Source organism: Psittacula echo, assembly GCF_963264785.1.
Source record: "Psittacula echo genome assembly, chromosome: 3".
In the NCBI taxonomy this organism is placed as follows: Eukaryota; Metazoa; Chordata; class Aves; order Psittaciformes; family Psittacidae; genus Psittacula; species Psittacula echo.
This window is the reverse complement of record NC_137736.1, coordinates 48,048,805-48,073,659: the sequence shown is the minus strand read 5'-3', so window position 1 is coordinate 48,073,659 and position 24,855 is coordinate 48,048,805. Positions and strand designations below refer to the sequence as shown.

The following is a 24,855-nucleotide window of genomic DNA, read 5'->3' as shown; positions in this document are numbered from 1 at the left end:
ATGGCATCTGAAGACTGCCTTCTGCCAGACCTAGAAACAGATAGCTTTATTCTCTACAACCTTTCTGTCAACCAGAGTGCAAACCTCTCCGTTCTCGGTGATGAGTGGTTCTACCCTGCTTTCCTCTATGCCATCCCCACAATCTATGGGCTCATTATTTTAATAGGCCTTATTGGCAATATCACTTTGATTAAGATCTTCTGTACTGTGAAATCTATGAGAAATGTCCCTAACTTGTTCATCTCCAGTCTGGCTTTGGGAGACCTGCTGCTGTTAGTGACTTGTGTGCCTGTGGATGCCAGCAGGTACCTTGCTGATGAGTGGCTGTTTGGCAGAACTGGATGTAAACTTATCCCCTTCATACAGCTCACTTCAGTAGGGGTGTCAGTCTTTACTCTCACTGCGCTCTCAGCTGACAGGTAAGCTGGCTGCTGTAGCTTGAAAAGAAGTCTGCATAATGACAAGTCCATAAAATACATTGTTACAAATGCATATTTTCAGGTAACAATCATATTTTTAACCTAATGAAGGAAAAGAACAACTTCAGTTAATTTCTGATAGTTACGAGCACACAACTTGAGGAGGATGCAGGCTGAACACAGAATACTTTTTCTAGGCTAAACTAAGTGCTTGTGCAGTTTAGCTAATAGTCTAGCTTAATTAAAAGAAAAACAAGAGTAAATCAAGCTAAAGACCAGAGAGAGAAAATATCATTAATGAAGCTCTGTTGAAAGCTAGCGTATTCAAATTTGCCAAAAAGATAATTGAACTATATTCCAGGAAGTGTGAAGGTACTGCAGCAGCAGTTTAAAGCACAGTTAGAATCAGTTCTTTCTAGTGGCTTGCTTCCTTAAGACTAATTACAGAGGCAATATTTCATGAAATATATTCCAAATATTCAAATGAGGATGCCTGAAGCCAGGAATCTCAGTTCGCTATAGACAGTATATTTCCCTTGAATAAACCATTGACCCCTTAGCCAATCAAAACTGATCTGTGCTGTTGGTTAGGAAACTTTGTCTTCCAATACTGTTTGATAAAATAACATGTACCTATGCTATTTTAGAATATGTGAAACTAAGTTTGACTTTAATAAATGAGCTGCTTCTAATAAGCCAGCTCTATTTTAGATTTCTGTGAGGCTTTAGAAAACTCTCAAAGCATTCAGATTTAAATTCAAAAGACATTTTAATTTTAATTTGAATGCTATTTAGAAGGATGAATTTTACCTTTCTGGAAGGGTTTTAAATATTTATTAGACTGTTTTTATTAGTCTGTTGTTTTATACAGAAACTCCTATGTACATCATAGAAACTGGGATATTTTGTTTCTGATTTGGATGCTTCAGAAAGACATTAAGGAATACATTCTAATCATGCTAAAGTTATAAAGTCTCATAGAGGTACTAGGATTTCAAAAAAGAAAACTTATTTCAGTTTTGTTTTGCCCAGAAAGGTGCTGGGGGTCGTATTTCTTGATCACTAAGAAATGAAACTGGGTTTGCTTTGAATAGTTCCTTGCATGCCACTCTGTGTCTCTCCTCCTAAGCTACTATAAAACATCAGACTATATTATTCAATTTCCAAGGTAGTTCATACACATATTTCAATATACAGTATGTGGTCTTAATAAAAACAGACTTCTATTAAGACTGTTTCAGAGACAGGCTAGTCAATATGTTTAGTAATTTCTCCACATCAGGGTACTTACGAAAATAGCACTCTCTGCCCCAATAACAGATGACAAACAGACCTATATGTAGACAAAAGTCTTCAAGCAATTTGCTCTAAAAATGGTGAGAAAATACAAAAACTGCACAAATGCCCTAGTAAAGGACCACCTACACTTTTATTCCCGAGTTTCATGTGATGGCTGGTTCCTCCCGGACTGCTCAAAGAAAATGTTAGGAAAAGAGTAAATGTTTCTCCAGGAAACTCCTCTTACAAAGCTGTAATAGAAATTGTTCTAAGGGGTGTCAGGGAAAGAAAAATGCATCATAAAGAAGATTAAATTAGAGAGATTTGTTGCTTTCTGATCACGTGCCACATAAAGTAAACATTGCAAATGCTTTTACTGCGCAACACATCGATAGAGTTTTTTGCCTGAAGTGAGCAAAGAGAACAGAAAATAGCAGCTGTGGCAAGCTTCAGGCTTGGTGACTAAATTCTGAACTTCAGCTTTGTCTGGATCCTGTTAACCATTGTGCTGCACTGGTGATCAAATATTACCACACCTCTCAAAGCCACTTGGCTATAAGGGAGACAGACATGCATGGGGGAGAAGACTTTATGTCCCCATTTTCAAGGTATCATTTTACTCTCTTCTAATGCATCTCTTGTCCATTGCAGAAGGAGATAATAATGAAATTTTTATCTTTATTAGATCTATGATTTTTAAATGCTGTGCACCGAACCACAGATGGCCCTTATCTATTATGTTTGCTGAAGTTTCTGGTTTGGTGTATTAACTGCAGTGCTGGGATAATTTTGTTATAAAATAATACAGTCTATATTTTGTCAGCTCACAGCCAGTTAGCCTCTATTTTTTTAAAACTGTCACTGTGAACTCTAGGCTGCAGTATTAATCTTGTCATTAGGGAACTGAACTTAAAATGTACAGGGATATCTTCCAGGATTCAAGTTGACTGTGACCAGCATGGTGATGCCTGCCTGAGTCTGTGAAGGGACCAGCAGCCCTTCACATGCTGCTGTGGCCTCTGGGTTAGAGAGATGCTGAGCCCGGCACTGGCTGTTATCTTAGACAACCATATCCAAGGTCAGATATGGCATTGCACAATGGATGAGTGGCAGCTCAGCCCTGCAGGGAAACACCTGCAGAAGACAGTGGCATGGTGGTGAGAACAGGGTAACATGATGACTCTGGAGTCCAGCAGGTAACACTGCTCAGGCATGGCACATCTCACTTGGCTTTTGTTGTCTGAGGTGACGAGATGCTCCAGGATGGTCAGCAAAGTGTCTCCTAGAGCATGGAAAGAGATACCTCCAGAGGAAACAGGATAAACCACCATATGAGGATACCTATATCCCTCCTTAGAAATAGAGGAAGCCTTGCTGTTTAGCACAGATTAGACGCCCATATTTGAGATGGCTAATGTTCAGTGATATGAATCCTACCTGAGATGCTCACATAAAACATGTGAATGTTCCTGTTCTCATGATTTGAAGCCACAGACCATGGGAGAGAAAAACTCCTAAACTACCTGCTGTGAATAGCAGACATGGCACTGTCTCCAAGAAAAGGGAGACTTGTCAGTGTACCACAGACCTTTTGCCTATAATTAGTCTTCTGCAAAAAAAAAAGATAAACCCCCTTCAGTTCTAGTTCTAGTATCCTTCCATTGCCAAAAGTGAATGGGAACAACTGCTGCCATTACTGAAGGCATCTTGGTAATGCCTAGAGAGACCTTGCATCGCAGGGGTCAGAAATCTGCTGTGTAAAGAAAGCATTGGTGTGTGATACAACAGGGTCATTTCCAAAGATGGGACCACAAGATTAAAGGCAGTGGGTAGGTGTGATGGACAAATACAGTATGTGAGAGAGCAGTGAGGCACGTATGCTACGTGTTACAACAATTGTACAAATCTGTCGCTTTGGATCACCTTCTGAAAACAAAAGGCCCAGTTTTAATAGATTTTTGCACAGTCCATATTATGGTTGCAGCAGTATACTTTCTAGTATTATACTTTTATTCCTTCCATTTCCACTTTCCCATGTGTTAGGCAGGACTAAGAATACCTAATCCATCATCTGCTGGTGACTGCAAATACTCAGCTAAGTGTCAGCGTCCAAAACAGAGCACCTAAAGCTGCTCACTGGTTTGACTCGCCAAGACCTAGTGGTTGTCCAGAGGATTGGCTGCTCACTTACAAGCTTTTCCCAAGGAGAAGCAGAGGGACAAACTGCTGATCTCAGCTTTTCCTGCAGTGGGAGCCTCCAAGCCTGCAAGGTGCTCTGCATGCGTATAGACACAGATGAGCATGCCTGTATAGCTTTGGTTAGGTAGGGCATAGCCAAAGAATTCCCAGGTGCCTAGGTTGGCTCTGTGTTCAATCATCCGACTGTAACAGGCCAAAGTTAAATTGTTTGAAAATAGGCAAGAAAGAGCAAAAAAAGAGTTAATATTAGAAATGTATTTTCTGTGGGACTACTCCCCTGACTGCATGGTACTTTTATCTGTCTAGCTGCATTCATAGAAGCAGTGGGAGCTGTCAGCGAGGCCCATTTTCCTGCAAGCTTGGAAAATTTGCAGAGCAGCCAGAAGAGGGTTAAGGCCTGTGATGTGCTTAAGGCCACCTTCCATGAGTGATAAAGCAGGAGGACTGAGTTTACAAGAGCAAGGAAACAAGCAGTTGATGGGTGTGTGTTTGTGTGTTTTAGAATGACTGTAAACGAGGTTGACAGGGGAAGGACATCTGTCTGCCGTGCTGCTCTGTTCTGTCAAGGCAGTGGATTTCTTCAGCTATTGCTCAGCTCATCCCAGCAAAGAAGGAGTTTGTGTTTGCCTTCTGGCCTGCCCTCCTCCTCCTTGGTGTAAGGGGAAAGGGGATAAGAGTACCTGTGGGAGTGGTGACACCTGGGCTGCTAGCCTAGGCGTAAAAGCCAAAGCTGGCTCAGCAAGTGACAGGAAATAAAGGAAAATCTTTGCACAGTAGGAGGAAAAGCAGACCATTTAATTGCCCTTGTCATGGGAGATGTCTTTATTTAATTGCCTGTTTCTCCCTTGACTGACAGCGTTTATACATTTGCATTTGAATTACCCAAGCTGTTAAGCACTGATGGTACTCCCCACTCTCTTGCTGACACAGTAAAAAATCAAAATGCCCAAGTGCTCATTCAGTGAAACATTCCTGAAGTAATTCTGTTTTTACAAGCACACAGCTGAGTAAGTGTAAAGTGTAAGTGGAGGTTACAAGCAGCATCTTTACTGTAAGCACCTTGGATTATCTGGATTTTAGTGCTGGAAAACTGCAGCAATACTTGCCAGCTGGAGCTGCCTGATGTCCTGTGCTGAAAGAGAGACAGTGTAGAGAGATGCATGGGGTGACATTCCGCATGAGGTTAGGTGGCTTACTTGCTAAGACCAGCTGCAGGCAGCAGGAATTGCAGTTATGTGGGAGACCTGAAATGAGGATATTAACTTTGGAAATGTTGACCTTAATGCTTGAGTGCAGGGATGAATGCAGGGATCCAGCCATGCTGTGTCCCTTGGAGTGGGTCACAGCCACAACACGATGTTCCTCTGGACTCATACGACTGTTTATCTAAGAAAGTAAAGCTTCAAACAACCCTCTCTCCCAAAAAATAGTGGTGGAAGGAAAGAAAGAAATCCAAAATTTCCAGAAAGATAGTTTTAAATATGCAAAAAAACTTTGTTTAGTGGACTCATCTTTTCGGTGATTTGGATGTCTCCAGCCCCTATTATTAATATTACATGCAATACCAGAGGAAGAGTAATATCTACTTGTCAGTTATTTTGTTTTATTTTACAATGACTAGGTTATGTTTCCAGAAGAGGTTTAAGGGAAGCATACCACTCTGAAATGAAGCTATGGAAAGGCAAACTGGATTTCCATTGAGTTGATTTACTGAGTGACACTTTTTTTAATACCATCAGTAAAGTGTCAAGTCCAAAGTTTATTCTGGGCAATCTAGCCACAGCATTCATGAAATCCCTTCAGGTCACTAAAGCACTATTTTGGAGGAATTTACTTGTGCTGTAATTTACCGTGCAACCTCAGGAAGGTTTTGAGAGGGTGGCTGAGAAAGCCAGTCTCTGAACCAAGACAGCCTTTAGGCCAGTCAATGCGAATCAGCAGAATGATACCCCACATGTACATTTTGGATCCACTAACATGATCTCAGCCAGAGCACCAGTCCTTCCAAGCCAGGGAAGAAAACCAGAGGGAGTTTGGACCCCAGCCCAAAGCCTTCCCTTTCTCTGAGGCACTGGGCAGCCTATCCTCATCGCTTGCTGCTGACAGGGTGTCCATGCCACTGCTTCTCCTGTACTGATTGTGCAGAGTACTTGCAGAGAGAGATACACGTATCCCTTTCAGCTGATGTATAGTCTTAGATCCTGTGTTGCTGGCCACTGTGTCAATATAAGATAAACACTCTAAACACTCGTGGTTTTAGCTCTCATTTCCTCAGCCCCTGCATCATCTGTACCAGGAAAAACAGATCAAACAGCACAAACTTTCTGAATATCTTGATTAGCCAGAGCAGATGGCCAAAACATACTACGTGGAGCTTCTATAACCAGGAACATTAGAGCTCCCGTTTACAGCGGTGGGACCAGTGTGCAAATCTGAGGTTAGAGTCAGTGTTAATGTGCTGGAGACTGTCAATATTTAAGCAATCAAAAGGAAGAAAAGTTGGATTAACTATTGTTTACAGTTCAGTAAAACCTAAAAGCCCCCATCAGTTGTCATGGTCTCATGGTACAAGGTGCTGCACACACCATTAATAAGGAGAGCAACTGGCTTCAGAGAATTTGTCAGCTGTATGTCAAACTGAACATGGTGGGCTGGCACATCAACATCTGCATGGTGGTCCAATTGGTTCATGTGTTTACTAATTAGTGCTCAGATGTGGACAACACCCTGGCTAAGAAAGTAGAATGGAGTTGAGATGAAAAAAGGAGAAGCAGGCACAGCCTGTCCTGTATATGGTGTGAAACATACAGTAGATGCTTTGCTCATGGACAACCCTTGCAATAACCTGTTTTCCTTTTATTTTGAAAAGAAACTCCACTGCTTGCCCTGCAAAGTCCTCTCACCTTCTTTCTCACCAGTTCTGTGTCCCCATGCCCGCCTGACCCCATACCATGTAGGACACCATGGGCCATGAAATCATGGCCGAGCTCCTGCCCATAGCAGACTCTTCAATTCCCCTCAACACTGCCTGCTGCATGTGACTTCACAGAGCTAAGGATGCCAAGAAGGTGTCCTAGCAGCAAGCCAATTGCTATTGAAAGAAAGAGAGAGAAAGGCAGAAAGTTGGAGTCTCTTGCAGAAAAATCCCTTCCTGGTGCCAGTTGGATCAGATTAGTTTAACCAGACTGCAGAAGACTGTAGAGCATCAAAGGGAGAAATGCTGTCAGAGCTCTGCCCATCCTTTCTTTGCCTGCCTTCCAGCTATGGCCAGTTTCTGCATCTCTGAGGGAAGGCAAGACAGAAAACAGTACCACGACACACTTAGAAGACCTGCAGACAGCTCTGAAACTTGAGATTCAGATGTCCAATGACCTAGGAAAACCAGAGATGCAGATGCTGGACTAGCACTAACTGCTCTAGCCATCCAATTCAGCAGTGTTTCTTACCTGTGCACAGAGGCTGCTGAAAATCTCACAGGATTTGGTTTAAAACAGATCTTTTCAATGACACTAGGCAACTTTGCAAGTATTCACACTAAAGGTGCACAGATCACCCCGTCCTCATCATGTGTTTCTGGCACCCTGTTATCATCATTGCTTAGAGCTTATATTTCAGGTTGAAAATTGTCTGATCTCTAACCACTGCATAATAATCTAACTAATAACATAACTAAAAGGCTGAGTGGGTTGGGGTTGTTCAGCCTGAAGAAGAGAAGGCTCCGGGGGGACATTAATTATGGCCTTTCAATACTTAAAGCGGATCATAAGAATGACCAAGAGAGACTTTACCCATGCCTGTAGTGAAAGGACAAGGGGCAATGGTTTTAAAGTGAAAGAGGGTAGGGTTTAGCTGGATTTAAGGAAGAAATTCTTCATTCTGAGGGTGGTGAGGCACTGGAACAGGTTGTCCAGCAAAGCTGTGGCTGCCCCATCCTCGACAGTGTTCAAGGCCAGGTTGGACGGGGCTTTAAGCAACTTGGTCTAGTGGAAGGTGTCCTTGCCTGTGGCAGGCGGTTGGAACTAGATGATTTTTAAGATCCAGTCCAACTCAAACTATTCGGTTATTCTATGATAAGAGCAGTCAAGGATAGCACTTGGTCGTTTGACCTGAACATGCATCTGAAAGTCCATGTGAAGGTGATGGTCACTTACGTCACCTATGTTTACTGAAGCCACAGAAAGAACTTAAGCATCATATAACTGGCTTAGCTTTATACTAACTAGCTCAGGTACTGATTACACTAAAGCCATGACATGGTGAGAATGGCACAGGATGTTTCATTTTGTCAGGTGCAGAGGTGATGCTCCCAATGTCTTCTCTTGGTCTCTTTCCTTGAAAGATCACATCGTCTACTCATTTGGGTCCCAGATACACTGTTTCACACCTGGCTGAGTAAAAATGGGTCTGTCAGACTACAGCCGTTTATCCCAATGACTCTACAATCTTTTTAGTCTGGTCAGCTACTGTGTCATCTGCAAACTTTCCCAGCAAAGGTTTTATAGCCTGCCCAAGGCAGTTGATACAAGCAATAAATAACATTGCATGTTCCAAGGACCAAGCTAGAAATGGCTTAACACGCTGCTACATTTTACCAGCATGTTTGAGGTCCTGGAGGGGAGGCCATGGAACGGCCCCCCTTCCCAGTCCAGGACTGCTAATTTTAACTTCTGTTCCATGGGAGAGGCATGGGAGTGGATATGGGAGGGAAGACCACATGTGCCCTGGCATATGTGCATATTTATATGCATAGTCACTTGTGCCAATATGCCCATGCAGGCTGCGCCTCCCTTGCACACCAGCATGGCCCACATTGTTTTGCATCAGGTACAATATTGTGACAATATATTAATTATCATCTGTTAGCAGGATTAACTTCTCCATTATTCTATCTACAGCTGCCCTTGGGCAACCCAAATACTGGCAGGTTTTGTGGTCACACCTTCCAGCTTTCTGAACTTCACAACTTCAGAGCCAGATCTCTACTTCTGGGGAATTTCTCTACTTTTTCAAGATTTGTAAATGAAATTAACACCAGCTGTTGCTCGGCTGGTTCCTTTAATAATCCTAGGTGTAAATTATTCAGTCTTGATGGTGTGAAACTGTTTTGTGTTAGTAGATGTTGGCTCACATCTTCTTCATCAGCACAGCTGGTGAGTTTTCTGCTACATCTATAATACTGCATGCATGGTCTAGATACCCCCTTCACGTTTGGTCTTGAAGACAAATAAATAGTCATTGCTTTTCACTTTGTCTCACCACTGTTTGTATCTTCACCATTTACGTGTATGCCTGACATACTGGGGTTTTTTGTTTCTGATGTATTTAAAAACGCATGTTTGTCTGTTACACAGCAACCTTTGATAATTTGTTGTCTCCTCCGCCTTCCCTTATCAGTCACTGACATTTTCAAACTCTGATATTTGCTGTCATTTACTTTTGCTTTTTTTCCCATCTGTTATATATTGATTTTTTCTATTACTTCTTTAAGGTGTCTAGCATGACCCCTCATTTTCTCTTGTTCAGGGCAGCTTTTTGCCCTGAATAGTTTATTTAGAGAAAGGTGGGAGAGACAAGGGAGGAGGCTGGGTGTCAGCTACTAATGTATATTTAGCACTGCCCCCTTTACATTTATATTCCCAATCAGTTGATCTGACAGCTGCTTTTAACTTAAGGCTGAAGCTCTATACATATATATATATATATTGTTTTTCCACAAAAGTAAGATAAGCACAATACAACTATTATAGATTATGAAACTGGTAATTTTTAGGTAATGATGAACTCTCTGTCAGAACAAGGTACAATATTGATTTATTGCACATCACAGGCAGGGTGTTTTGGGTTGAGAAACTGTCATTTTTAGAAACTCCAATGAATTTCTATAACTGGCTCTATGACATATCCAGCAATTATGCCACGTGTTTAGGTTAACCAGTGATGCTGGTTTTATGCACTAAAAGTGGTGCTTTCAGAAGAAATAAGGCTGATTCTCTAGTGAGATGAAGGATCTGTGTCTGAGACCCCAGCTTTAGCTGCCCTGGTAAGATTTCAGTCCTCAGACATGCAGAGGGACTGTTCCATGCCATGGACAACCCTGAAGACTTGAGCTGAGACAGCAAAGCCTTGAATGGAAAGGCTTGCTTCTTGCCTTTCCTCATGGACCAGGTGCTATCACTAGCCCTCTCAGCTCTGCTCTGGATGCACACCACATTGCAATCCCAGTACCAGAAAGCTGCTCCACCAGCATGTGATCTTGTGCCCCATTGCATGAGCAGGCACATCCATTTGCAAGGACTGTAACAAACTGCAAGGGCTGGCCCCACTGAAATCTTTGACTTGGGATCAGAGTTTCAGTCAAAGACTTGCTTTTGATCACCTACAGAGAATAAAGGGTGGAAAGGGGGTCTTTCTGATAAGGAACGCATGGTGAGTGGGACTTCCACTACTTCCTGAAGTAACCCTTACATCCATTGTTGTCCATATGTATAGTTAATTTCCAAAATATTTTGTGCTCTGGATGGTCATGATTAGGAATAGCACCTTAACTATGAAATAGTTACTACCTAAGCTCTCCTTCCCCAGTGCATAGTGCAGTTCAATGGTCTCTAACATATTATCTCAATTTTGACCTTAGTCATTCTTGGACTGAAATACCCATTTGTCCAGATTCCAGAATGATTTAGCTGTATGCAGGTATACAGTCTGAAATCTGAACACATGCTTCAAAAATTAGAACTTCCATCAACGCTTCTTTTTTCTTTCCATTTAAATGTTAATTAAAAGAAAGATAAATTAGGCAGTACCTGCCAATGTATGTAAAACTAGCCCATTAGATATGTCTTTGTGCCCATATGCAATTTACTAAAGTAAAGATTTTAATAACAGATGTTCACCCAAGAATCACACATAATAATGATAATTTTAACTAAGTATGCAGAAAGCAGATAGACCCAGAATAGGTTGTCAGAATGTGTTGATGGGTTAGACAGTCTAGCAATTTTCTGGATTTACTGAATTATCTTCAGAGCTATAAATATTCATGACATTCATGGTGGAAACAATAAGGAAAGTTTGGGACAGTGCATTTCTCATAAATGTCTTCAGATATTTAGTAAGGCTTTTTCTTTGCTTTTCACGTGGAGCTACACACTCAACAAGGCTCCACATGCTTCATTTATGTAGTTTTTGCACAGCATCAACTTTTTCTCTGTTACTCGAGGCTTATTTTGCATGGCAATTGAGCCAGTCCAGGGCAAAACAATAATGTGATACTAGTAGAACATAATTACATTCTAATGAGAAGATTTTTGTTCAGTCTATTCATCGGCCAAGACCAGATCACTGTGCACACATTAAGCTTACAAATGGGAACAGATGACTGGGGATCTGAGGAAGTGTGAATTGCACACCTTTTCTCCCTCTTTTGGTTACAGGTGGGAACAGAAGAAATATGGGGACGTGCTGACTGAGAGGCAATCCATTCATCATTACAGCAGGAAGTCATGGCAATTTTAGGAACTCATTTTCTAGAGCTGGGAAAAACTCAGAGTTTTCACTTCACGGAAATTTACATGACTATTTTTGTAAGGCATCAGTTCATTCCAACTAATCATTGCTTTTTTTTTTTTTTTTTTTTCAATTTCAGGTTCACATTAGCCCAAAATCTCAAAATTGAGTTCAGTTTAAACAGATTCAAAAGTTTGTAAGTGGATTTCTCAAACAGAGAGAAAACCAGAAAGCAGCAATGTGGTAAATCTTTCCACCAGCCTCATGCAGTCTAAACAGTGGGGCTGGTAGTGAAGCAAGGGCGGTCAAGCCTTCTGAAATTTTGTTTGAGCAGGTTTTAGAGCACTTGTTTTTTCAAACCGTTATACAAATTCAGGAGTGAGGCCCAGGATCTTTTTATGTAAACAGTGTAGGACATAGGAATGGATATTATTTGGAAGAAACTTCCCTTGCAACTTAAGTACTCCTGCAAATTCGTTTTGGACGGGCAGTGTCCCATTTCCTTGCAGGAAGGATGGGGAGGATTTTTTTTCTCTTTTTATATTTCTTGCAAGTGTGAGGTTCAGCAGCAGTAATGTAGGTGTGCTTGGAAGGACTATGATAAAAAAGGGGTGTACTCTGTGGCAGAGCCTCTTTCAGCCATTTTCTCCTGCTGCACTCCTACTGCTGAAAACGTAAGGAAGGGAGAGTTATGAAAGCAACTTAATGTATCTTTTTAAGTCAGGTTCAATAGATAAGAGGGATACAGTGGCTGTCAGCTAGCTGCTATACAATATTCGCTGTCATATTCAGAGAGGAGGAACATCTTTGATAGCCACCTACCTATATGAGCAGCTACATGCACTGTCATGAGAGAGGGATGTTTCTTTCTTATTGCCACCGACAGCAACTACAGTTACTACAGAGAACAGAAATTATTTTGGCTGAAATTAATATCTGCTGACCTACCACTTGTAAAGACACTGCAGAAGGTGGTATTTCCCAGCTTAAGCCTGCCTCTTTTTTTGCAACCCATATCTACTAGATATACAATGAAGGCTGTCGTATGAGCCATTACATTAGTTTTAATTGCTGGCAAAAGGGAAGGGGGAACAGCAATCACGAAAGAGGAAAGCAAGTGAAGGCTGACTACAGCACCAGCTTTCCCACAGATCATAAAGTTACATCCCTAAAAAAACCCCCAAATAGGCAGTAATACATGTGGAGCTAAATTAATTTAAAATCCAAGGGAAATGTCTGATTTTCCTCACATGCTTTAGCTGTTTTAATTCAATTTTTGTGGCTGTTGTAGCAGGCACAAATAAGTGGCTGAAGGTGACAAGAAAAAAAAACACGAGGAATGCAATGAAGCAGCAACCTTAGGAATAAGGTCCTTTCTTCCCCAGTGTGAGAGCAAGTTTGCAACCCTTGCTGTCTCTGTGCTTAGGAACATGTAGGCAGTTTGTCTTTGAAGGCAAAGCCTGTTTAAACTTCAGCTGGTGTGTATTTTCTTGGCTCAGCGGAGTAGCACAAAGATTGCTAAAATATTTTGCACTAGCAGAGAAGCTGCATCTAGGAAAATTTTACATCAGTTTGGGGCCTTTTTTTGAACTGTGTTTTTGGAAAGTATATCTGTCTTTTTCATGCTGAAGCTACTTCTCTGTTTATATTTGAAGTTGCAGCTTTGGGGCTAAGTGCTTGGTATTAACCAGTGTTTGCATAGTAAAGTTTTAGAGTACATTAGGTAGTGTTATCGCTACACTATTATTAACACAAGGATAATGAGAGTTTCGCAGTTTCTCTAGCATATTAACCTCAGTGGGAAAAGTATTTACCACAGGAAAACCTTAGGTGTGTGTCACATTTTAGCGCTTTATGGTCATTTCAGTAGGTTTGGTCATGGGAAAGAATCATTCAATGAACAAGATTGAGATCCTAAGAGACCTGTATAAAATATTTTCCAGGATTCAATGGAGAGCTGTGCGCTCTGTGAGCTCCTACCCAACCCCAATGAATTTTGGGGATTATGTGAAGAAGTTACCATGTATTATATATTATTGAATTCTGGCATTCTGGTTTGAAGCAACCCTCTCATCAGGCTGTCTTGGAGACCTGGAGACTGACCTGGAGACTGACCTGGAGAAGGCAGATAGCAGCGGAGTCACTGAAATTGGTGTAGGGGAGGATTACCCTATAGGGTGAATCCTCCCTGTGCCTCATGAACTGTCATTATATTAATTGCACTTAAAATAGCCCCACGTGTAATTTCTTTGTGCGGGCTTCTTTGAATGAGACTGTGAGACACAGAGATCACTGGCATCCATCCTGGCCAGAAAGTCATCGGAAGCTGCTGTGCACAAGTCAGGTTGCTGCTTCACAAGCACAGTGGGAACAGAGAAGTTCAAAGACTGAACTATAGCAAAGGTCAGTGTCTCTTCTATATTTCCAGTTGGATTGGCAACCCAGTCATTTTCATCTGCATTATTTAACAACTGGAGAGAAACTGGAGTTGACACAAGTTCTTGACTGTATCATTTTTTATTCAATTGAATATTCAGAAGGCACATTTTTCTTTCAAAGCTTTGGCCTTTGTTGTAGGACATGAATCATACCTCTGCTTTTAATCCTAAAAAAAAAAAGTATCTTTAAATGTGGGTTGGGAAAGGAATTTGACTGAAAAAAAAGTGATATAAAACAATAAACACAGATTGAATGTGAGAATAGCAGGAGGTGATAAATCCAGAGCCACGTCCAGATCTACTGCAGGCAAGCTGAGCATGCAGTGTGACACATACGATCAGAGCCTGTGCTACTGAATGGGTTAAAAATAACACTGTTGTCAGATCTTAGCATGAGGGCTCACTCAGCTGGCCACCTAGGTCCATGGCTCCACTGAGGTATATAGGCATATTCATCAGTGTTCCCTTCAAAGTGGATTAGATTATTCAAATCCTGGATGTTAAATATGTGAAAGTTATGTGCCTCAGGCCAACTTACTGAAAAAGAAGTTGCAGAGGACAAAGCTTGAAATAATATTTATAATAATAAATAATTAAAGTGGAAAGCTTGAAATAATATTTTACATACAAGCTGGAAATACAGATGCTGAAAAACAGGGCCAGCTGCTGCTCAAATCCAGCAGCTGAAGTTCTTAAGAAATATCAAGTAAATTATAAAATCCAGGGTTGATCCTGTCAGGAAAGTGGTGTGGGAAAGTAAAGGAGTGAGAGTTTCTGAGCCCCACTCAGAAGCCAGCCGGGAGATGCAGCTTTTTCACTCTATGACCACTGACCACAGGCAAATCTCCCAGTGGTCTCCCAGCCCAAGCCCACCCTGGGTGTGCAATCACTTTTGCGTGTCCCTCATGCCTTTAAATGTAACAGCCCCAGCAACTGCTGTACAGGGAGAGCAGAGCTACTGAGCTGGGGAGAAACCCGTCGAACCACCACCAAGGTGGCTGGAAATGGAGGCTCCCACCAGATCAGTACTGGTCAATTAAGCATTAATAGGATAACATAATATAGGATGAGCATTAATAGGATAGCAGGATAACATAGATTACTGAAGATTTCTAAATAAGTAAGCCCATCATCAAAGAAGCAATCCAAACAATCAGAAAAATAATTCGATTCGATTGTCAGACTTTAAAGAATATATCTACCTGTGTTCCTACATCTGTGAACTTCTATTTTCAAAACCTATTTCCTAGCTTTTTTTTTCTGTTTTATCTTTTTGTGCTTTCAACCTCATGCTTCAGGTCTACACTGAGCCCCTTGCAAGCAAAAACTCTCTCAGATCTTTTCTATCTGCTGTAGGAGGCTTTCAAAGTAAACAAAACACCTAACAATCAGTGCCAGCATTCCTAGCCATTTCTAATTATGTTCTTTCAAAATTATATTGTTTGAAAATACCATCTCTAATTAAAATATGCTAATAACTTGAAATGGATTCATATTCTGACTCTCGCTACTCTATTAATGTTAATAAAAATGAAACAGGAGCCCTCTTTCTCTGTGTTCTTCAACTCATTTATGTTACTGGAAATTAATACTGGAAAATATTCTTTCAAGTGGCTATATTATATGAGAAAATCCCTGAAATAAATATGCTAACATGCCATGTTGATAAGCATACAAAAATCATCTGCAGAAATACCTTTGAATTAACTAAATTTATGAATACATTGACATGTGATGAATTTCTTTTTTTATTTATCCTCCTTAAGGCTTACTGAAGATGTTCAGTTAGGTGTTGTTTCTGTCAATACTCTATATATGGTGAATCAGGCTATAAATTGAGCTATTTCAGTACACTGATTTAGTAATTTGCCTGGCTCTTCCATTTTATTACTGCGGTAGTCATAACATCATATTTGTTTAAGTGCTGTGATTTTCTTCACCTGAGATTATGATCTTCACCAGAAGATTGTGCTTTGTAGTATGACACCACTGAATTCCCATTTTGAGAGTGCAAGTTAAAGAGGTGCTAAGCAAGCCTTAAAACTACTGTGTCTGGCTGCTGCAGCTGTACAGCTAGAATGAAGGGGAGCTGGAGAGCTTGAGGAGTAAGTGGTTAGACAGAAAAGTACTGAGCAATGTCTTTGCAGTCCATTAAAGGAACAATCACCTACACAAGAAACCCGTATGAAGAAACATCTGCAAATGATATGTCCAGATATATCTTCATAAAAATAAATGTAAATAAATTTAAATCTATGCATGTACTTACTTATACATGTATATACATGAATATGTATCAAATATATGTATATAAATATGTGTATGCATATAAAATACACAGACAGGGATGCAGACACACACATGCGTACACACATAGAAGGAACGAGTAGGTATGCTGGGCAGGTTATTGCTTATAATTAAAGTTGAATATATGCTTATCCTGCAAATAAGATAATTACCCAATTAAAACGGTGCAGGACTGACAGACTCCTCTCGCAAATGCAGAGCTTTATGATAAAGTAAACTATAGTATGTGGGGAATCAATCATGTACACAAAGTATCCCAGAGCATGGGCTTGGGCTGCCAGGGAGATGGACCCTGCTGCATGCTGCCTGGACTCAGGCAGTGTGTTATGCTCACTACCTATGCTCCTGCCCCAGTGCCCAATTTGTCTGAAAGAGCCGGGATCCTGAAAAGAGCTTAGAAATAGACTCCAGAGCAGACACATAGGAATGTACCTGCCATGCCAAAAGTGTGCTGAGACAGCTTAGGACCCAGGCACTCATCAATCCCCAGGAAGCTGACAGTGATCAAGGGGGAACCGAATAGAGTGGTTCGCAGTGTGATCCCAAAAGAAAAAAACCAACACATTGTAATTGTTATGATAATGACCCTAAATACTAATTTATGAAACCCATAAATATTTTTTCCAAATTGTCTTTTTTCCTCTTCTGTGTTCCTTAAATGCATTTGTGAATCGTGATTCACTTGGAGAGTAGGCTCCTGCCAGAGCAGGGCTCCAGCAGATAGGAAGCTTTTCTGTTTTACAGTCCTCTCATTTCACACATTGGGTTCAAATAAGTTTGATTCTTTCATTTTCTTGGATTCTAAAGTACAATTTTCTGAAAGGCTGAAATAATGAAAGACAAAATTGCAAATCAAGAAACGTTTTCTACATATCTAGTATAGAAAATAACGATATTTTTTCCTTCAAAAAAGTCAGTTACCAGCTCTGGCTACTTAGCTGGAGTTCATTGAGTTATGGACAACTCTTAATTGCCGACTACACCACCAAATAGCAATTAATAATGGGAACATGCATTTTTCAGCTGGAGAAAAGGTAAGATTTGGCTCACAGGAGGCCAGTGTACTCCCAGCTCAAAATGAAATGTGTGAAAAATCTCAATCCACTTTCCTTCTACGCCATTCTGTGAAGGGGTGTAAACTGCTATATACTTCTGAAGTCTGTGATTGCACTTCCTATCTTAATGCTATTTGGACACATACATATTAATGTCAGGCAGCACTGTGCTTTGTTCGGTCAATTACAAATTTAATGAACTCAGAATTTATACACATGAAACTGATTGGACCCATGATAGGTGGCTCTGCTTTAAAATGAGACGTCTATTGAAAATATCTACATTTAAAACTCCAGAAGAAAAGCTTCATTGCCTTGAGTAAAAAAGGATTTTGTTTCTTTTGTTTTGTTTGGTTTTTTCTAAATAGAAGGAAGAAGCAAGAATACAATGCCTGAGTGTTGAGACCAATAATTTTTTTTATTTTTATTTTTTTTTTTTAGGTATAAAGCTATAGTAAGGCCAATGGAGATCCAAGCATCCCATGCGCTGATGAATATTTGTGTGAGAGCTGCTATAATCTGGATTGTGTCCATGTTGCTTGCCATCCCTGAAGCAGTGTTTTCAGATCTGCACCCTTTCCATGACAAAGGGACTAATAAAACCTTCATCAGCTGTGCTCCTTACCCACATTCAGACGGGCTGCATCCCAAAATTCATTCCATGGCATCATTTCTCATCTTTTATATCATTCCTTTATCTGTCATTTCAGTATATTATTATTTCATTGCTAAAAATTTAATCCGGAGTGCTTACAACATCCCTGTGGAAGGCAACGTGCACGTGAGGAAACAGGTACTTAACTTTCTTCAAAAATGCACATTCCCTCTGAACCTGGGAGTAAAGAGGGAATGCAGGGAAATTTATACTGGGATAGACTGTATCTGATTAGGTGGGGTAAAAGGATTAAAATGGTTGAAACAAGACATGACACAGGGCTAAAAACAGTTAAAGCAGCTTCTCCAGTTTCTAAGTTCAGAGACTTTGGCAGGGTGGTTACCATGGCAAATGCAGCAGGAGACCCATGCCAAAAGCCTGGGAATGAGGCAGCACTGGGTACAATGCCTGGAGATTGAAGCTGATGGGTGACACAACAGAAAATCAAAACTTCTCAAAGTTGCTTTGTTAGAGAAAGGACCCTAGATAAAGCCTTGTGCCATGAAGCAGAGCCTCTTCATACAGAGGGAAAAGCTGGCTCTGTCATTCAATGCTCTGGACTGAAAAGTGAATGGAACACAGCAATGGGGGAGTGAAGGTAGGTGAAGCCCCTTCTCCAAGGGTCCCGCCCTGGTCAGGTGCCCTGGTCAGTCAGGGAGGTGTGTGACTGCTCCACAACAGCAGCAATGCCTGCTGCACTCACCTTGGCTCCAGATCTCATCCACTGGTGCTGTGCCATGTTGAGAAACCAGTACAGACTAGAGAGGGACTGAGGAAGTGGAGACCATAGGAGGATGGTGGTGGGCACGGAGTCTCAAGGAGGGAGGATGGAGCAGGATAGTGTGGGGTCCTCACAGATGCGCTGAAGTTACCTGCCTTGTGGATGGTTTGATTTTTGAGGCGTGCAATCTCAGGAAAAGAGAAGAGTCCTGGCTTCTTCCTTTAACCTAGTTGGTCATTGTAATTGTCTTTTTAAAAGTGCCTCATTTTTTAGGGTCTCTGGAGGGGAGTGGTGTTGGACAGAATAACCTACCCACCTGTTTTATGCCCTCTGTTACAAGCCAGACTGGTTAGTCTTCTGGTCCAATAACTGATAGCCTCAGGTTTCACCTTCATCTTTGATTCATATAAACAGGCCATTTGCTCTGGAATAATGCCATCTTTTAACCGTCCCTCTATACCTTTGAAAGCAGAGTTACTTCTGTTACTGTCATTCACGAGCGGGGTCTTTTTTATAAAACTTCCCAAGCCATCCCACTGCAGAGCTCATGGTTGGGATTGCTTAGCTGGGACCCATGTATTTCAAATGGGTTTCATGCCCTGGTTGAAAATGTGTGGCTGAAAATGTGCAAGTCCTGAACCAAGTGAAGAGAATTAGCCAGGATTTGGCTAGCCTAACTCCAGCCTTTCAGCTGGAGACTGCTTCCTCTTGACTGCCCCTGTTCTATGCAACTGGAGTGAAAAAGAAAAATCTCCAGGGAGACATCCAAATTCTGTATGAGCAACTGGGTATTTCAGGTCAGTGCTTAAATGTGAATGCAGCTGAGCCTTAGGCTGTCCAAGTAAGAAAGCAACAGGATGGTAACTTGCTTCTAAAAAACTTATTTACCTTATTTACCTTACCTCTTCCTTTCAACTGAGGTGTGCTTCAGCCTAAGCTAAACTGACACAAGCCATTCTTCAGCTGAACAATTATTCATATAATTGCACGCAACTGACATCTCCACCTTAGGGTGAGCTATCGCTATCATTTTATGCAACCTTCAGGTGCTAAGGTGAAACAGTAGGACTTGAAAGTTGTGTTTTCTTTCCATTAAATGATGTCTGATCCCCGAAATCCTTATCCTTTTTCCCTTCTGAATGTGTGTAACACTTTCTCCCTTGCAGGCCGTTTTTCTGGTGATTTGAAGACTGTCTTCATTAGTGACAATAAAATGAGTAGTAAAAGCAGCCCTTTCCCCCTTTGCTTTTGGGGAGAGAGCTCTAAAGAAAACAAAAGGCCAGGCTGCAGTCTAAAACTGTCAGTCCATCATTCCTATCCTGCAGTGCATTCATGAGCTATAGGTCTCCGAGATAACTGGTATTGATTTCTTTATTGCATTGCTTCCTTTCTTTATAGTGCAGATGTGGCCTCAATGGCCCTATATCAAATTAAGAATACATTTAAAAAGAATATATGGTTCAGTCAAGGAGAACCCTTTCTCAAAGGATTTAATTTTCAGGCCGTTCTCTAGAGACATTTTCATCTGGTACATGTCAATCCTTCCTAAGCTCAATGTCTGATTTTCAGTCAGTGCCGTTAAAGGGGCACAAAATAAAGTCAAAACGGGCTTGTCAGGTCTCTCCTGCCTGTTCCCTGCTTGCAGATGTCCTGAGGAAAGATCAGCCTGTGTAAAATGCTTAGTTTCTAATTTACCCATGCAGCTCAGAAGAGGAGTGAGGATAGCGAGTTGTGCCAGGTTCTTGGCCAGGCACTACAGCTGCACCAGGGCAGAAGCAAGGGCATCAAGGCTGGGTTTAGGGGCAGTTTCAGTCCATTCAGGTTCTAATCAAACACAGGAAATGGGATGCAACCAGTTCTCTTGGAGTACCTGGGAAGAGGTGCAGAGATTACCAGAGGGAAGAACGTTATGAAACCCTAAAAAGTCACTAGTGTTACACTTTCCATGCCTGCAAACATGTGGCTGCACAACCTCTCCCAGGGAGCAGTGTATTTTATCAGATCTTTCTGGACAATTCTGCCTGTCCTCTCCTTTTGGGCAACCTCTGCCACTGCTCTTGTGTTCATTAGGAAGAAAGATGTGTTTTTCAGTGGCGTTGTTATTTCAGTGTGCAGCACTGGTAGACAAAGGACAAGGTAATGGTTACCTCAGTTCCCCTTGGTTGAGCAATACCTTTGGATTAACTCCAAGCCTGTACACATAAGTAAAACAAAAGTGTGGCTTGTCTGTGTGAAGGTTATACTGTATGCTAGCTGACATTGTAAAAGCACCTTTCCCTGAAAAAGCTCAAATTATGCTAAGAGAGGTAGTCATCCGTCTATTCACCACCTGTATTTGTCTTCTCATGGCCCCAGCTGTTTCAGTTGAGGGGTGCACATCACCACTGCCTCTGTGCTTCTCCAAGTACAAAATTTCCTCTCTCCATTTCTCTGGCTCCTTCAGCCTCCAAGTGCTGTATTTAGTCTCTCAGGGCCGTGAGCTGTTGGCAGCACTTTTGTGTACATACACCACATGACCCCAAGGCAGAAAGTCCCGGCTCTGGGCTCTTTGAAAGATCCCAGACCCCTCAATCATAATTAATAACAATAATAGTAATAATAATAAGCTAATACATAAAAATTACATATATCAATATTATATGTGGATAACTAATGCAGATCACAGAATCATGGAATGTTTTGGGTTGGAAGGCACCTGAAAGATCATTCAGTTCCAACCTGTCTGCCATGGCAGGGACACCTTCCATTAGACCACATTGCTCAAAGCCCCATTCAACATGGCCTTGAACCACTGTCAGGGATGGGGCAGCCACAGCGTCTCCGAGCAACCTTTTCCAATATCTCACCACATTCATAGTGAAGAACTTCTTCCTAATATATAATCTAAATCTACTCTCTTGCAGTTTAAAACCATTCCCCCTTGTCCTATCCTTACATGTCATTATACAAAAGTTGCTCTCCAGATTTCTTGGAGGTTCCTTTAGGTACTGGAAGGCTGCTTTAAGGTCTTCCCGGAGTCTTTTCTTCTGCAGGCTGAACAACCCCAACTGTCTCAGTGTGTCTTAATAGGAGAGGTGTTCCAGCCTTCTGATCATCTTCATGACCTCCTCTGGACTTGCACCAACAAGTACACATGCTTCTTATGTTGGACACACTACTTCAGGTGAGGTCTCACAAGAGCAGAAGAGAGGGGGAAAATCACTTCCCTTAACCTGCTGTTCACACTCCTTTTGGTACATTACAGGATATGGTTGACTTTCTGGGCTGCAAGCACACATTGCTGAATCATCTTGAGCTTCTCATCAACATCCCCAAGTCTTTCTCCTCAGGGGTGCTCTCAATCCATTCCCCACCCAGCCTATATTTGTGCTTGCCATTCACCAACCCATGTGCAGGACCTTGCACTTGGCCTTGTTGAACTCCATGAGGTTGGCATCAGCCCACCTCTTAAGTGTGTCAAGGTCCCTCTGGATGGCATCCCTTCCCTCCAGCTTGTTAACTGCATCACATAGCTTGATCTCATTAGCAAACTTGCTGAGGGTGCACTCAATCCCACTGTCCATGTGACTGAGAAAGAATTTGAACAGTGCCAGTCTCAATATCGACCCCTGAGGAGTGTTACCCATCACTGGTCTCCACTTGGACATTGAGCCATTGCCCACAGTTCTCTGAGTACAGCTATCCAGCCAATTGAGTACAGCCATCTAGCCAGTTCCTTATCCACTGAGTGGTCAAAATCAGGTCTCTCCAGTTTAGAGACAAGGATGTCACATGTAACAGTGTCAAACACCTTGCACAAGTCCAGGTAGATGGCATGAGTTGCTCTGCCTTTATCCACCAAAGCCCTAACCTTGTAGAAAACCAGCAAAATTGTCAGGCATTATTTGCCTTTAGTTGAGACTTACTGGCTGTCACCAATCACCTTGTTATTTTCCATGTGCCTTAACATATTTTCCAGTAAGATCTGCTGCATGATCTTACCAGGCACCGAGACGAGACTGACTGTCCTGTAGTTCTCTGGGTCTTCCCTTTTCTCTTTTTAAAAATGGGGGTTATGTTTCCGCTTTTCAGTAGCGGTCACTTCTCAAATATGACGTTTAGTGGCTTAGCCACTTCATTCACCTCTATCAACCCTCAGGGCCTACAGATGGATCTCATAAGGTCCCATGCAGTTGTCCACCTTCAGGTTCCGTACATGGTCTTGAACCTTATTTTCTCCTGTAGTGGGAGGTTTTTCCTTCTCCCAATCTGTGACTTTGCCTTCTGTGACTTAGGCAGTGTGACTGGAGCACTTGCCTGGGAAGACCATGTTTTTGTGATGCAAGTGAGATCATAGCTCTGCAGGCATGTGCATGTCTCTAACTGCTCTTGTTTATTCCCCATGCATTTACATACGGTGTTTAAGTTGGGCCCCCAATGAAGTCAGCTTGTTGGCTGGAGTGGCTGGAATTCTTTTGTGTTGCTCTTCAGGTGCTTTTCTGTGATCCCTCTCTAGGCTCTGGGTGGCTATTGCTGACACTGGCATCAAAGTGGTAGGAGTGCAAGATGGCAGGAGATGTCCACACTTTTGTTGTTAGAGCTGGGATTTTACAAAGTCATAAGCAGCTGGAATTTTATCTCTAATCAGGAAAGGAATTTCTACTTCTCATGTAGTACATTTTCAGAATTACTTGTTTTTAGGGCAAGGGCTTGAGGTGAGACAAGAAGGGTTCTTGACTGTGTGTTCACCTGCAGACCAGGTTGCCCTGCCCTGGCCATGCTGCCTGCCGTGCTCTAATCCCAAAACTGCAGCACTGGCAAAAATAGTTAGCTACTAGTCTGAGCTAGGAGTAGCTGCTAATCTGCATTTCTCTTTCTTCTTCCAGATTGAATCCCGTAAGCGTCTGGCCAGGACAGTACTGGTCTTCGTGTGCCTCTTTGCTTTCTGCTGGCTCCCTACGCACATCATCTATTTATACCGGTCATACCACTACTCAGAGGTAGACACCTCAATGCTGCATTTCATTGCCAGCATCTGCGCTCGGATCCTGGCATTCACTAACTCTTGTGTCAACCCGTTTGCTCTCTACTTGCTCAGCAAGAGCTTCCGGAAACAGTTCAACAACCAGCTGTTCTGCTGCAGAGCTCGCCTCCTCATCCGGTCCCAGAGCATGGCCAGGAGTACCACACGAATGACCTCACTCAAGAGCACCAACCATTCCCTGGCTACTTTCAGCCTTATCAATGGCAACCATGTCTGTCACGAAGGCTATATCTAAAGGACACAGTCAGGGATGGCTGCATCATGTACTTAGCATTAGCTGCTTGGTTTTGCCCTGTGGGGGTATCAGACACACGCACGCATGCACACACACATGCACACGTGCATGCAAGGAAGTCTGATGTGTGCAGACTTGAAGAGAAGCTTGAACCATCCGACATTTCATCCTGTGCTAAGGTTGAAACATCCAGCATTTCATCATGGACTGTGGCATCTCCAGAGCAGCAGATCACTGAGCACCAGCCTACAGGAGCTCTCTGGGAAGTGCTGAGCTGCTTCAAGATATACTACTTTTAATGAGAGGAAAGTGAGCATCTTAAGATCAAATCTAGTTTGGTTCTGCAGGTTCTTCATCACTTTCTGCTCAATCCCAAACTCAGGCAGACTTACAGCAACAGTGAAAAAGACAATACCAGGTGCATGAATTTGTCAGAAAAATTGCATCCAGAAGTTCATGGTATAATATATTTTGACACCAAAATAAATACATTTAAATAAGGTAACTACTTTTACAAAGGAGTTCAATGTAGGTCATTTACAGACTTTGCAAGTATTTATTAATGTTCTGAGTACAGTATTAATTCATGGTATAAAAGATACCAAAAGTTTACTCGGGCATGTTGGTGGCCTCCTCTGGAATGAGCAGTATCTTGCACCACATCAATGTGAAAGCAGTAACGTGAATAAATGTGAGTTGAAATATGTTTACAGTTTTCAAATGTGTGAGCTTTTGCCATGCTGTGCAGGAGACAGCAAGGTATTTTCTAAGCATTATTATTTTGCTCTTCCTGTCTTCAAGGTGTGATGTAGTGCATGTCTCATCACCTAAGGGGTACCACAAAATTTTAGCTGGGTTTGGCTAAGGGCAGGCAATTAACAGAAAATTAAGCACCACTATTTTTCATGCAGTAGTGCTTTGTAAAACACTAGTTTTTCAGTAAAAGCTATCAGCAATACAAGGTCGGATCTCCAGCCCATGGGTTTTTTCCTTCTAGTTTCCCACATAGTTCCAGAACT

General features: G+C 41.9%; 1 protein-coding gene across 1 annotated transcript; it reads left to right on the top strand.

Moving 5' to 3' along the window:
* On the top strand, positions 1–23,836 carry GRPR (gastrin releasing peptide receptor; the record flags this gene model as incomplete). Its single annotated transcript, XM_080613923.1, has 3 exons — positions 1–419; positions 17,644–17,995; positions 23,444–23,836. 3 exons carry the CDS (start codon positions 1–3, stop codon positions 23,834–23,836), a joined length of 1,164 nt encoding a protein of 387 aa, XP_080470049.1.
* Between the last annotated feature and the right edge of the window lie 1,019 nt (positions 23,837–24,855).